The 14,828-nt window shown below is 36.9% G+C and overlaps 1 protein-coding gene across 5 annotated transcripts in view; it reads left to right on the top strand.

Annotated features, from left to right (window-relative positions):
- ARID4A (AT-rich interaction domain 4A) overlaps positions 1–14,828 on the top strand; it is a 76,899-nt gene that overhangs the window by 4,340 nt on the left and 57,731 nt on the right. For all 5 annotated transcript variants that reach the window (XR_008659472.2, XM_055289235.2, XM_055289234.2 and 2 more), the window contains exons 4-5: positions 2,080–2,145; positions 3,160–3,250. Coding sequence is in view for 4 of the 5 variants with exons in the window: in XM_055289235.2 (XP_055145210.1) it covers positions 2,080–2,145; positions 3,160–3,250 (157 nt within the window). In the remaining variant the exon portion in view is untranslated. The remainder of the gene's footprint in view (positions 1–2,079; positions 2,146–3,159; positions 3,251–14,828) is intronic.

Raw genomic sequence — 14,828 nt, 5'->3', positions numbered from 1 at the left:
GGGAGAATTGCTTGAGCCTGGGAGGTAAAGTCTGCAGTGAGCTGTGATTGTGCCACTGCACTCCAGGCCAGATGACAGGGCAAGACCGTGTCTCAAAAAAAATTTTTTTTTAAGATGCTTTTGCTCTGAAATAACTTTTTTTTTTGGTGGTTCCTGCCAGTAATTTTCTTATCTAAATATATTTTTAATAGTCTTTGTTACTTTATACTTAGATACCTCCTATGCTTATTACAAACATTTTTAACATTATAGAGGTACATCATATAGTTCATGAAGTCCTCCTTAAAAAATTTTATTTAAGTTGATGAATAATGATTTTACGTATTCATAGGCTACATAGTCATGTTTTGATACATACAATGTATGGTGATTAAATCAAGATAGTTTGCATATCCATCATCTCAGACATTTTTCATTTCTTTGTGTTGGGAATATTCAGTATCCTCCTCTTAGCCGTTTGAAACCATGTCATATAGCATTGTTAACTACAGTCATCCTGCGGTGGTAACACTGTGAAAGTCCTCCTTGATACGACTCCAAAGAGATTTGATGTGGTCTTCCAGATTTTTTTACTGTGCCAGTCATAAAATTATTGTCATTGGTATTGGATCATGCTGTATTGCAGTTTGCTTTATTCACTTATATATCTGATGTTTTCCTACCATAATTAAGCACCATAAAATGAGAAAATGTCTGACTTGTTCTATGCCCAACACATAGAGTAGTGCCTGATACATAGTGGACACTCAAAATTTGTTGAATGAATCAGTGAACTAGAGCAGTGATTCCTAAAGGGTCGCCCCAGACCAGCAGTATCAGCCTTACTTGGGAACTTGTTCCAAATGCAAATTTTCCCCACCCCAGATCTACTTCATCAGCAACTCTGGGGGTAAGATCCAGTAATTGTGTTTTAATAGGCCCTTTAAATATTTCTGATGGATGTTAAAAGTTTAAGAATCAGGCTGGGCACGGTGGGTCATGCCTGTAATCCCGGCACTTTGGGAAGCCAGAGTGGGCAGATCACTTGAGGCTAGAAGTTTGAGACCCACCTGGCCAAAATGTTGAAACCTTGTCTCTAGTAAAAATACAAAAAATTAGCCAGACATGGTGATGCACGCCTGTAATCCCAGCTACCTGGGAGGCTGAGGCACGAGAATTGCTTGAGCTGGGGAAACGGAGGTTGAGACCCTGTCTAAAAAAAAAAAAAAAAAAAGTTTGAGAAACATTGACTAGAGGAGTGTGATTTGTAGGGTAAATAGATGTATCTATGATTATTATAAAATTTATGTTTCAATTTTCTTGATGAACCTTCAAGTATTATTAGGATAGGATGTCAATTGACATTCATCTCTTTTTGTTTCATACAGTGTTTTTATCATGTCAGCTGTATAGGATTTCATTACTCTATTTGGGATTCTTTAACAATTCAAATTTGGTATTGTGGCTCTTATTTACTTAAAATTAATACAATGATTGTTTTAGGAGGTCTTATCATACATTACCTAGATTTTGAATTTATTTGGACCATCTATTATTTGGACCATAGTAACCAGCCATCTGTTATGGATGGTTACTCTATGTCTTTAGATGTGTAATAGAAGGGAGCACTTGTTTGTATCAGTGCATATTATGATTATTGCTTAGCTTCACTTTATAAAGGATCAGAGTTCTGGTTTTAATTTGTTTACCTTTCATATAGGCAATACAGTTTGATACTGTTGTTTTTCTTTGTGTACTTGGTGGCAATCAGAACCTTTTGTGACTTGATAAAAAGCAATTAAGGCAGTATTTTTTTACAGTAATCATTACAGATTATTATATAGTTCATTCATTTAGTAAACAGTTATTAAGTGCTGATAATATGCATTGACACTTGCTAACTGTTGGGGATATAGCAATGAAGGGAAGACTCAACCCTCAAGGAGCTCACAGTTAATAAGAGAATGTAATAAGTATTATAGCAGGGGTCACCACATGGTGCTAAGAAAGCATAAATTAAAGACATTATTGTTATAGTGTTACTATAAATGTATTTGTTTTAAAAGTAATATGCAAATTATTGTGCAAAATGTTTTTCAGGTACTCCTGAAACAGGATAATACCACACAATTGGTACAAGATGACCAAGTAAAGGGTCCTTTAAGAGTATGTATGTTGTACAGTTTAAAATCTAAAATAATCATAGATTTATACTGTATTTACTGAATTTACATTTCTACATAGGCAACATTTTATGAGAACGTTAATCAGAAAACAATACATATGAAGGGTTTAAATGTAATTAGTATAAATTATGATATTGCAGTAGCTGTATTCTAAGTTTTAGAATACTAATCATCTTCTAGAAGGGTAATTTAATATATATAAACATGTTAAGTTTTTCACCTACCTTTCTGTTTTGAATTCTTGAACTGGATACCTGGCTTTGTTTTTCACATTGTTGCTGTATCTGAGGTGATGTTTACCCTTTTAAGTTGAGTATCATAACCATCAATCTTTGGTTGTTCTGATTTACCAAGTAAACTATGTTCACTTCCTAATTCAATTTAATGAATACCTAGATTATGTTTTCCATCCATTTCTGGCCATTTGTTTATGTAATAAATCTGTTATATCAGAGTACCACTTTGGTTAATATCTGTTATACAAAGGTCTGGAAACTGAAAGAAGGTCAACTGGTCCATTCCCTATCTCTCCAGGTGAAGCTTTATCTAAAAGGTCCCTTAAATACAAATGCTGAATCCAATATTCACTATTTCTGTGAAAGAAAATGGATGCTATTTTGGTTGTCTTGTAATTTTATAGTTCTTCGATTTAATTTTCTTGAAGGCAATGCGATATAGTGCAAAAGCTCTAAAGTAAGATTTAAGAGACTGGACTGTCATGCTGGACTCTGCAAATTATTTTCTCTTTCTGAACTGCAGTTTTCAGTGTGTAAAGTAGGGGTAATAATAGCTACCTAACTTTTGTCAAAGTGTTTTGGAGCTCAAATTGCATGATAAATAGATAAGTACTATGAATGATAAAGTTCTAAGAGAGTATAAGATACAATTATCATAAGTATGGTGTTTATTTTTCTTAGCTAGATCATATAGTTGGTGGGAGTGATTTGGTTTATTTGTTTAAATTTGGTAAGGAAATTGGGATTTCACATTTTAGGTTGGAGCTATTGTTGAAACGAGGACATCTGATGGATCTTTTCAGGAAGCTATTATCAGCAAGTTGACAGATGCTAGTTGGTATACCGTGGGTAAGTAATTAAGTAATTTAACACAGATTTGATTTGGAGATTGCATATATCTGTGTTTTGTGGATACACTGAATCATTGTGTTGGTGGAGAAATATATTTCTTGTCAGTTTACCGGATATAGCTGACTAAAATTCTAAGAATACCCTGTAGGTAACAAAAATAATTATCTCGCAGTAACTTGGCCACTTTTGTCTATTTCATCCAAGAATGTACTTCTATTTTAGGTTATTTTGATGTTTCTCTTCAAGAAAGATCACATGATTGTGATCACTTTTTCTATAATTGCAATTAAAATTGCATAGTTGCGATCGTTACTGTATTGCTACATATTTTATATAAGAGTAATGTAGATGTTGCCAATTTACAGATTTAAAAAATCCTGACCATAGTAGATTCAAGAATAGGTGATTGCAACTTAGTTTTTGATTTTTGATACAGTGTGGGTGCTCGTATTAACAGTTTTCAAGGTCAGGCACCATGGCTCATGCCTGTAATCCTAGCATTTTGGAAAGCTGAGGCGGGTGGATCACTTGAGGTCAGAAGTTCGAGACCAGCCTGGCCAACATGGTGAAACCCCGTCTCTACTAAAAATACACAAATTAGCCTGGTGGTAGAGGTGGATGCCTGTAATTCCAGCTACTCTGGAGGCTGAGGCAGAAGAATCGCTTGAACCTGGGAGGCGGAGGTTGCAGTGAGCCCAGATCATGCCACTGCACTCCAGCCTGGGCGACAGAGTGAGACTCGGTCTCAAAAAAGAAAAGAAAACAACTTTTAAGAAAAATATAGATGCTTCTAATATGAATGCATGAATGCATTCTTAACATTCCATGCATAAGCTTATACTGGCTTTAGATAACTTTATTGTATTAATAGTAAGAAGCAACAAGTGTCGTAATACTTAAAAGTTAAAACCTTAAAGTAGTACTTAAGTAGTTGCTGTCATTATGTTGATGAGAATAGCATTAGGTAACATTTCCAAATCTCCTCTCAGTACTTTCAAACTACACAATCCTGTGGATAACATCCAACCTATAGCATTGTTGGTTTTTATACTTATTTCTTGGTTTAAGTGGTATAATTATTTTGTGGTTTTCTTGTAGAAATAAAAGAATGACCATTTAGGTTTACTTTTAGTTTACTTGATTTGTTGCTTTGGATAAAAATCATTCACATCCAGTTGATGTTCAATGTTGTGAAGAACTATGCTTTGGTTAAAAATTTCTCTGTCTTACCCTGTGCCTTCTATTAGTAGTACCAATTTGCTGTGTGTAACTACATTTTTCGAACCTTTTTGATTCTTCTTGGACTTGCTAGAATTTAGTGTTGGTTCACAATGGTGCTATTATTCTGAACTACATATTTTTAGGAAGCTTAGTTGTGGCTATTGATAGTTGTTAAATTTTAAAAACTAAGTGGCTGGATGCGGTGGTTCGCACCTGTAATCCCAACACTTTGTGGGGGCGAGGTGGGCGGATCACTTGAGGTCAAGAGTTTGAGACCAGCCTGGCCAACATGGCGAAACCTTGTCTCTACTAAAAATACAAAAATTAGCTGGGTGTGGTGGTGGGCGTCTGTAATCCCCATACTCAGGAGGCTGAGGCGGGAGAATCACTTGAATCTGGGAGGCGGAGTTTGCAGTAAGCCTAGATCGTGCCATTGCACTCCAGCCTGGGCAACAAGAGCAAAACTGCATCTCAAAACAAATAAAAACTAAGCTTAATGTTAACTCTTAGAGATTAAGTAAACACACGTTTGCTTTATTAAACTAAGACCTGATAAAAATTAACAGATGTGACGGCCGGGCGCGGTGGCTCAAGCCTGTAATCCCAGCACTTGGGAGGCCGAGGTGGGCGGATCACAAGGTCAGGAGATCGAGACCATCCTGGCTAACACGGTGAAACCCCGTCTCTACTAAAAAAATACAAAAAATTAGCCGGGTGCGGTGGCGGGTGCCTGTAGTCCCAGCTACTCGGGAGGCTGAGGCAGGAGAATGGCGTGAACCCGGGAGGCGGAGCTTGCAGTGAGCCGAGATCGCGCCACTGCACTCCAGCCTGGGGGAGAGAGCAAGACTCCGTCTCAAAAAAAAAAAAAAAAAAAAAAAAAAAAAAAAATTAACAGATGTGTGTAGAATCACCAGAAAATATATGATACATATCCAGATATTAATATTGCACCTTATATTGTACTCACTATAAAGGTTGTACTCACATTACTTATGAAGCTTTGCTGATAAAATGCGCGTGCTCTACAGAAGGATTACTTTTCAGGTTTTCTCATTTTGGGTTTCTTTATCCCAGAGTAGTTATTCAATTATGAATAGCAACCTTTGTCCTCTACATGAGTAGCATTTTAGTGTTTCTAAAAACTAGTCACTGCTAAGCATTCTCTGTGGTGATTTTCTGTGTTGGATAATTACAGAAGAAATTGTATAATTCTTGTTCTCAAAGAGCTTTAGAATCTTAATTGCATATAATTGAGGTATCAAGCATTAGTGTACATAAGAATCACTTGGTGCTTGCTTAGAAAAATAAGGATTTGAGGACCCCAAGCCTCTCCAATTAGTAGGCCTGGGGATGGCAATACAAGAATGTTTTAATAAGCATGTCAGTGATTCTGATGCAGGTAGTTCACACTTATAAAAACAGGGAAAAACAGATTTATTTGGGAGAAAAATTCAAAATATTAAAGATTTTTGTACTTACGTGCATGAAGGAAATTCATAAAAAGATTTTGAAAGACACAGTTCCATTCAGAAAACTCAAGATAGCACTGCTATAAAGAACATTTAGATATTGAAGGAAGTGGATCACATAATGATCAGAGTATAATGACCTGAGTTACCAGTTGGTTTAAAAAAAACAGTAAAATGAAATGTAAAACCTCTTGGGTCATGAACACCCTGTGTTTTTCTTTCAGTGAGTACCTACTACCTATTGGGTATAATTGCTCTTTTCTGGAATTTTTTTTGATTTCTAGTTCCTAGCAAAGTATTATGTGGGTATAGTCAGAAATTTATTCAAAGTGTTTATGACTTCCGTTACCTTTTTGGTTTCATGAGATACCAGAAATTATGTCAGATTATTAAAAATAAAACAAGAGGATACTACATTGCTGGTTTGGATCAAATAGGAGTTATGATCATTAGTGATCTAAAGTTATCATTAGAGTCAGTGATATTAACTTCTTTTTACATTAATACAGGTATCAATTTCCCTTCTGTTAAACTTGATTAACCAATTTTGAAAGAGATTATGGATATAGTATGACTCAGTTTTTAAAAAATCTGGTAATATCTTACTCTCTAATGGTTTATTTCTTGTTTGTTTGTTCGTTTGTTTTAGAGACAGGATCTTGCTCTGTTGCCCAGGCTTTTGTTCAGTAGCACTATCATAGCTCCCCGCAGCCCTGAATTCCTGGGCTCAAGCAATCTTACCACCTTAGCCTCCCAAAGTGTTGGGATTACAGGCATGAGCCACTGCTCCCGGCTTCCGCTTTAATGTTGAATAGTAAACAGCATCAACTCAAGGGGATTTTTTTGTTTCTGTTTTTGAGCAATAGAAGTATTTCCTCTTCCTACCATTCCTACCATAGTTTACTCATTGATAGTTCTTATCCTTGCCATTAAAGGTAAGGAATCTGTAATATGTGGAAGTGTGTTATCTGTTCAGTCATTCAAAAGGTGTTAAAATTGGGATTAGAATTCATATCTCTATCCAGCCCAAATCTCTAGTTATGTTTTTTAAAAAAGGAATTAATATGTCCAGTTAAATGTTACCACTAACTCCTGGTAAATACAACTGTCAGTAAGACATTTTGAAGGTACTCTCTATTTTGCCTTTTTGTAATATAAAAACATATACTTGAAAAGTAAGGAAAAGGTAAAGGATAAAAATTTCAGTAATTCTAGTAATTAACTTTGAAAATGTACACACACAGATCATTTATCAAGTTTAGCACTAAAATCTATCATCTATATTAATGTTTTTGTAACAAGAAGTGCTTAAGATTCACATTATTTTGTACCTTGTAGTTACTGTTTTGAACATCGGTTATATCAGATTTTGTGTAAGTTCTAGTTAATATTGAGTAGAAGAGGTTTAGATTCAACTGGTGAATTAATAAAATTTTGTAGAACGTCCTGCAGGTTTATAAGGTTTTTAATGTAGTCAGACTCGCTTATGACAAATGTTATAATCAAAATCAACCACAAAATGTTTTCAAACCCAGGTGGCTATTCTACTGACTAGAAGATAATTCATTAAGAAATAAAGTAGTAAACCAAAAAAATGTGTTTAATCCTATGATAGGCTTTTTTTTTTTTTTTTTTTTTTGAGACAGAGTCTCGCTGTCGCCCAGGCTGGAGTGCAATGGCGTGATCTCGGCTCACTGCAGGCTCCGCTCCCCTGGGGTTCACGCCATTCTCCTGCCTCAGCCTCCCGAGTAGCTGGGACTACAGGCGCCTGCCACCTTGCCTGGCTAATTTTTTGTATTTTTAGTAGAGACAGGGTTTCACCGTGTTAGCCAGGATGGTCTCGATAAATGGCCTTCCCTAAGACTTAGTATTCCCATGATATTTTTTTAATGTAATTATGTATTTTAGTGTTAATTTCTTAAATTTTCAGATTCCTGGAGTTTTTTTCTTTTTTTTTTTAACCTTAGCTGCTGAGGGACTTCTGTAGTTATCACAGTTGATTCTATGAATAACAGAACTATTGAAGCTAAAGCAATCTTGATCAAGAGAATAAAACTGGAGACATACCACCTGATTTCAAAATATACTACAAAGCTATAGTAATCAAAACATCATGATACTGGCATAGAAATAGACACATAGACCAGTGGAACAGAATAGATACCCCAGAAATAAATCCACCTATTTATGGTCATTTGATCTTTGACTAGGGTGCCAGGAACACATACTGGGGAAAGGACAGTCTCTTCGTAAATGGTGTTGGGAAAACTGGATTATCTACATGCAGAAGAATGGAAGTAGACCCTCATCTCACTCGATATACAAAAACTGACTCTAAGTGGATCAAAGACTTAAGACCTGAAATTGTCAAACCGGTAGAAGAAAGCATAGGGGAAGAGGCTTTATGACACTGGCCTGGGCATTGATTTTTTTTTTTTTTTATGACCCCAAAAGCACAGGCACAAAAGCAAAACTAGACAACTGGGATTACATCAAACTAAATAGCTTCCATACAGCAAAAGTAACAATCCAGAGAGTGAAGAGACAACCTTCATAATCGGAAAATGTATTTGCAAACTCTGTATTTAATAAGGGGTTCATATCCAAAATTTATAAGAAAGTTAAATAACTCAATAACAAGAAAACAACCCAATTTTAAAAATGGGGGAAAGGCTGGGCACGGTGGCTCACGCCTGTAATCCCAGCACTTTGGGAGGCCGAGACAGGTGGATCACTTGAGGTCAGGAGTTCGAGACCAGCCTGGCCAACATGGTGAAACCCCATCTCTACTAAAAATACAAAAATTAGCTGGCCATGGTGGTGCATGCCTGTAATCCCAGCTACTTGGGAGGCTGAGGCAGGAGAATTGCTTGAACCGTGGAGGCAGAGATTGCAGTGAGCCAAGATGATGCCACTGCACTCCAGCCTGGGTGACAGAGCAAGACTCCAATCTAAAAAAAAAAAATGAAAATAATAGGCAAAGGACCTGGATAGACATTTCTCAAAAGCAGACATACAAATGGCCCACAGGTATGTGAAGAACTGTTCAATATCAGTAATCATCAGGGAAATGCAAATTCAAACTACAAAGAGATTTTACCTCACACCAGCTAGAATGACTATTATCAAGAAGATAAAAGGTTATAAGCACTGGCCAGGATATGGAGAAAAGGGAATCCTTGCCCACCATTGGTGGGAAAGTAAATTAGTATAGCCATCATGGAAAATAGCATAGAAGTTCCTCAAAAAATTAAAAAGAGAACTACCATATGATCCAGCAATCCCACTCCTGGGTATATAACCAAAGAATGAAACTAGTATGTCAGAGATATATCTGTACTCCCATGTTTATTGCAGCACTATTCACAATAGCCAAGATATTGGATAAATTTAAGTCTCTGTGAGCAGATGCATGTATAAAGAAAATGTGATATAACATGTATACATAATGGAATACTATTCAACTTTTAAAAAGAAGGAAATCCTGACATTTCTAACAACATGGTTGAATCTGAGGGACATTATGCCAAGTGAAATAAGCCAGGCACAGGAAGACAAATACCGTATGATCTCACTTAAAAAGTCCAACTCTTATTAGAGAGTAGAATGTTGGTTATCAGGGGTGGGGGCAGCTTGGTTGGGGGGGCTGGGGGTGAGGGATTGGGTAAATGTTGGTTAAATGATACAAAATTTCAGTTAAAAGGAGTAAGTTCAAGAGCTGCATTGTACAACATGGTGGTTTTAGCCAATAAGAATGTATTGCATACTTGAAAATTGCTAAGAGAGTAGATTTTGAGTGTTCCCACCACACACACACAAAAATAAGCCTGTGAAGTGATCCACATGTTAGCCTGCTTAGCCATTCCACAATGTATACATATTTTAAAACATGTTATATAACATAAATACATACTATTAATGTTAAATTTTTTTTTTTTTTTTTTTTTTTTTGAGATGGAGGCTCGCTTTGTTGCCCAGACTCGGCTCACTGTAAGCTCCACCTCCCAGGTTCAAATGATTCTCCTGCCTCAGTTTCCCGAGTAGCTGGGATTACAGGCATACGCCATCACCCCAGCTAATTTTTATATTTTTAGTAGAGACGGGGTTTCGCCGTGTTGGCCAGGCCAGTCTCGAACTCCTGAGCTCAAGTGATCCACCTGCCTCGGCCTTCCAAATTGCTGGGATTACAGGCATGAGCCTCCAAGCCCAATGAAATAATTTTTTTTTTTTTTTTAAAAACTACTGGTCTTACCTAGGGCATCCGTATGTTTTAAATTTTAAAATGTTTACTTCATTATGTGAAGAATTCTATAATTTTGTTAACCATAACTGCTGTACATGGATATAACAATAATGATACTTAATTTTCCAAAGACAGAATTCATGACTTCTTTCTCAGGCTTCATTTTATACTTCTGTTTCATGCCTATTATGTCTTTTGATACCCCCTTAACTAAATTGTAGCTCATCAGTTAAGTTTCTGATTCTCAGTTTCTTTATCTATAAAAGGAGGATAATGGTTCCTACTTTGTAGAGGCTGTTGTGAGGATTAGGACATGGTAGAAGCTTAATAAGTGATAGCCAATTATATTTATAGATAGATAAAATTAATTTACTGTTATTATTTTACTATCTTTCAGTATCAGTGCTGTGATAACAGGGAAATGGGTCTTTGTATTTAGTAGTTGATCAGATCCTTTTATTTGAATTCTAGCTGATTAGGGTTAGGATTTGTGTGTTTGTTTGCATTGGCATTACTTTGTCTATTGTGTTTAGTATGGTTGGTATTACTGTGAAAGTCTCAGCTTTGTCATTTTCCTCTTAATAGATTTTAATATTTTAATCCCTATTAGTCAGGGTTCTCTAGAGAGAACCAATAAGATATAGATAGATGATAGATAGACAGATTGATACAAGAGGGGATTTCTGAGAGCAGTGGTCCCCAACCTTTTTAGCACCAGGGACCGGTTTCTTGAGAGACAATTTTTCCATGGATGGGAGTGCTGGGGGATGGTTTCGGGATGAAACTCTTCCACTTTAGATCAGCAGGCATTAGCATCTCATAAGGAATGCACAACCTATTGGTAGATCCCTCGCTTGTGCAGTTCACAAGGGTTTGCGCTCCTATGAGAATCTAATGCCACTGCTGATCTGATAGGAGTTGGAGCTCAGGTGGTAGTGCTTGCTTGCCCACCACTCACCTGCTGTGCGATCTGGTTACCAACAGGCCATGGACTGGTACAGATTTGTGACCTGGGGGTGGCAGACCCCAGTATTAGAGAAATTTGCTCATCATATTATGAGGACTGAGAATGACTATGACAGGCTCTCAGTAAGCTGGAGACCTGAGGTGCCAATAGCTAGGCTCCATCCAAGTCAGAAAGCCTTAGAACCAGGGAAGCTGAGGATATAATTCTCAGTCCCAGGCCAAAGCCTTGATAATCTGAGGGACTGCTGGTATAAGGTGCAGAGTCCCATACCCAAAGAGCCTGGAGTTCTGATGTCCAAGGGCAGGAGGAGAAGAGCGTCCCAGCTCCAGGAGAGAGAGGAAATCCCTTTCTCTCATTTTTTGTTCTGTCTGGGCCTCTGGCCAATTGGATGGTACTTGCCCACAGTGAGAGTGAATCTTCCCCACTTGGTTCACTGACACATGTGCCAGTTTTCTCTGGCACACCCAGAAGTAATTGCTTTACCAGTTCTCTAGGTATTCCTTAATTCAATCAAGTTCACATCTAAAATTAACTGTCAAAATATCTAACATAGTAACAGAGATACCACTTTTGGTTATATGTATGTTCTGCTAGACTCAATGAACAATCTATTCAAAAGCCATTTTTGGAAAATATAAGACATTTCATAGAATTATTAAATCCTTGTAGTCTGACTTTTTTTCCTCTTAGCATGCTGTAGAAGACTGAACTAAAAAGAAGCTAGACTTGCTATATACAACATTAATTATTTCACTCTTACAAAAATGATACTCTTCAGTGCCTACAAATGTTGTGTTCTTTTAGATGAGAACTCTAACATGGAAGTTAAGAGATGAAGTTTCTTTTAGATGGAGCTTCTTCATGGTTTTGATCGTCAGGGATGTCATGATTGATAAGTTCATAATGTTGTTGGTTTTATAAAAAACATAGAAATAGAGAAACAGGGTCTCACTTTGTTGCCCAGGCTGGACTGCAGTGGCAATTATAGCTCCCTGCATCCCTGAACTCTTGGGATCAAGTGTTCCTCCTACCTCAGCCATTCGAGTAGTTAGGACTACAAGCACCTGCCACCATACCAAGCTAATTTTTAAATTTTTTTTGTAAAGACGGGTCTCGCTGTGTTGACCAGGCTGATCTCCAGCTCCTGGACTCAAGGGATTCTCCTGCCTTGGCTTCCCAAAGCACCAGGATTACAGGTGTGAGCCATCACACCCCCACCCCCCATTGTTGGGTTTTCTATTTCTCTTTCAGAAAATCTTGAAAAATTACAAATTTATAAAGTACTCAACATATATTTGTATAATTTTGTGGATTAAAAAAATCTTAGTCTGGTTGCAGTGGCTCACACCTGTAATCCCAGCACTTTGGAAGGCCAAGGTGGGTGGAACACTTGAGGCTAGGAGTTTGAGACCAGCCTGGTCAACATGGTGAAACCCTGTCTCTACTAAAAATACAGAAGTTAGCCGGGCCTGGTGACGTGCACCTGTAATCCCAGCTACTTGGGAGGCTGAGGCATGAGAATCACTTGAATCTGGGAGGCGGAGGTTGCAGTGAGCCAAGATCATGCCACTACACTCCAGCCTGGGTGACAGAATGAGACTCTGTCTCTAAATAAATAAATAAATCTTAAATTATTTTTGTTCCTTAAAGTTGGGAGGGTTCCTATGTAAAACTGTAAAATAGTTGTTTGTGTCATAATCCCCTTTTGAGCAATCCCTTTTTTTGAAAAAAATTTCTATCCATGATAAGGTATATTTAAGTGAAATAATTTTTCCTTCCAAAAATCGGATTTTATTTCAAAGTGATTATTGAAATTTTTGAATTGTTGAAATTCAAAAATTGCTGAAATATTTTGTTTAAAATGTTGAAATTGTTCAAATTTTTCATCAGAACATTTTGGTTTAGGGCTGCCATTGATTACTGATAAAACATTATAGAAAATATTTTGTTATATAAATTTTGGAGTGTTGGTCTTACATTCACATTTTCCTTTTTCATACCTCCATTTAAATGTATGTGTGTGTCTAGTATCGTCATCTTTGGTATTGTAGGCATTAAGAAAAGTTGAAAACCTTTCAGGTTTTATTCTTTTTGAAATCTTATACTTACAGATACTAATACTAACAAGAATTATATTAAGTTTGGTTTGTGATAATTTAATGATTTAAAAATTTTAAGAGAACAGTGGTTAATTTGTTAGACTTGACACTATATGAATCATAATTTTTATATCAAATATTTAGCACCCTATTACTTAAGTGCAGATCAGTGATGTAATCATTGGAGGATGTTGTGTTTTAACCTGTCATTGTGCCTGCAGCTAGTCATTAATTTCTGGATCATTGACTGTATATAGCACAGCTGTTTTTTTAGAATCATGGTTCTTTGAGTATGTGCTTCAGGAGTTTTTAATTTTTTTCCACATTGTCTCCTGCATGTAAAAGAATCTAAGCTAGGTATCTGTAGTCTAAGAGGGAGAACTGATTGAAGTAGATAAATATTTAACATGTTGAACGCTTTTATATAATTTTCTTTCAAAAAACTTATTCATTAAAGGTAAGTGTAGGATTTGAGGCAAAGCGTTTGCTAATAAAACAACCTTTTAAGAAAATAATTCAGGATTATAATTTCATAGGTAACCAATTAAAAAATTCTGAGATATCAGATGAATGTAATGTAGAATTTCTTTTTGTTAACACTAACTTATTCTATTAGAAGGGAAAAAAGTATGTAGAATTGTGAAAATTAAATTGTGAAAATTAGTAGTAAATATTGATAATTGTTTTTGGGTACGTATGATATATATGCTTTCTTGTTAAATGAATATGGATGTTAAGTATCTGAAGTAAAGATTGTATCTTATTTTATTCATAACCTGGGGCAATGAGGTACCTTCTGAGAGTATTTTCTTTTTAATAAACTGTAAATTTTGGATGCCAAAATCAGAATACAGTCTCAAAAGTTAAACCTATGCAATTATCAAAATAATATATTGTTGGCCGGGCGCGGTGGCTCACGCTTGTAATCCTAGCACTTTGGGAGGCCGAGGCGGGCGGATCACGAGGTCAGGAGATCGAGACCACGGTGAAACGCCATCTCTAACGCCATCTCTACTAAAAATACAAAAAAAAAAAAAAAAAAAAAATTAGCCGGGTGTAGTGGCGGGTGCCTGTAGTCCCAGCTACTCGGAGAGGCTGAGGCAGGAGAATGGCATGAACCCGGGAGGCAGAGCTTGCAGTGAGCCGAGATCGCACCACTGCACTCCAGCCTAGGTGACAGAGCGAGACTCTGTCTCAAAAAAAAAATTTATATATGTTGTTAGTGATTAGGAGAATATTAGGGATAAATTGTAAAATTCCTTACCCCATTTCATTGAAATGTTTAAATATAGTCAAGTAGTACGATTTTTTTGTTTGTTTTAGACGAAGTTTTGCTCTTGTTGTCCAGGCTGGAGTGCAATGGCACAATCTCTGCTCACTGCAACCTCTGCCTGCCGGGTTCAAGCGATTCTCCTGCCTCAGCCTCCTGAGTAGCTGAGATTACAGGCGCGTGCCACCACGCCTGGCTAATTTCGTATTTTTAGTAGAGACAGGGTTTCTCCATGTTGGTCAGGCAGGTCTCGAACTCCTGACCTCAGGTGGTCTGCCCGCCTTGGCCTCCCAAAGTGCTGAGATT

Source organism: Symphalangus syndactylus, chromosome 8, assembly GCF_028878055.3.
Source record: "Symphalangus syndactylus isolate Jambi chromosome 8, NHGRI_mSymSyn1-v2.1_pri, whole genome shotgun sequence".
Taxonomy (NCBI): domain Eukaryota; kingdom Metazoa; phylum Chordata; class Mammalia; order Primates; family Hylobatidae; genus Symphalangus; species Symphalangus syndactylus.
This window is presented reverse-complemented; position numbering and strand designations above follow the sequence as displayed.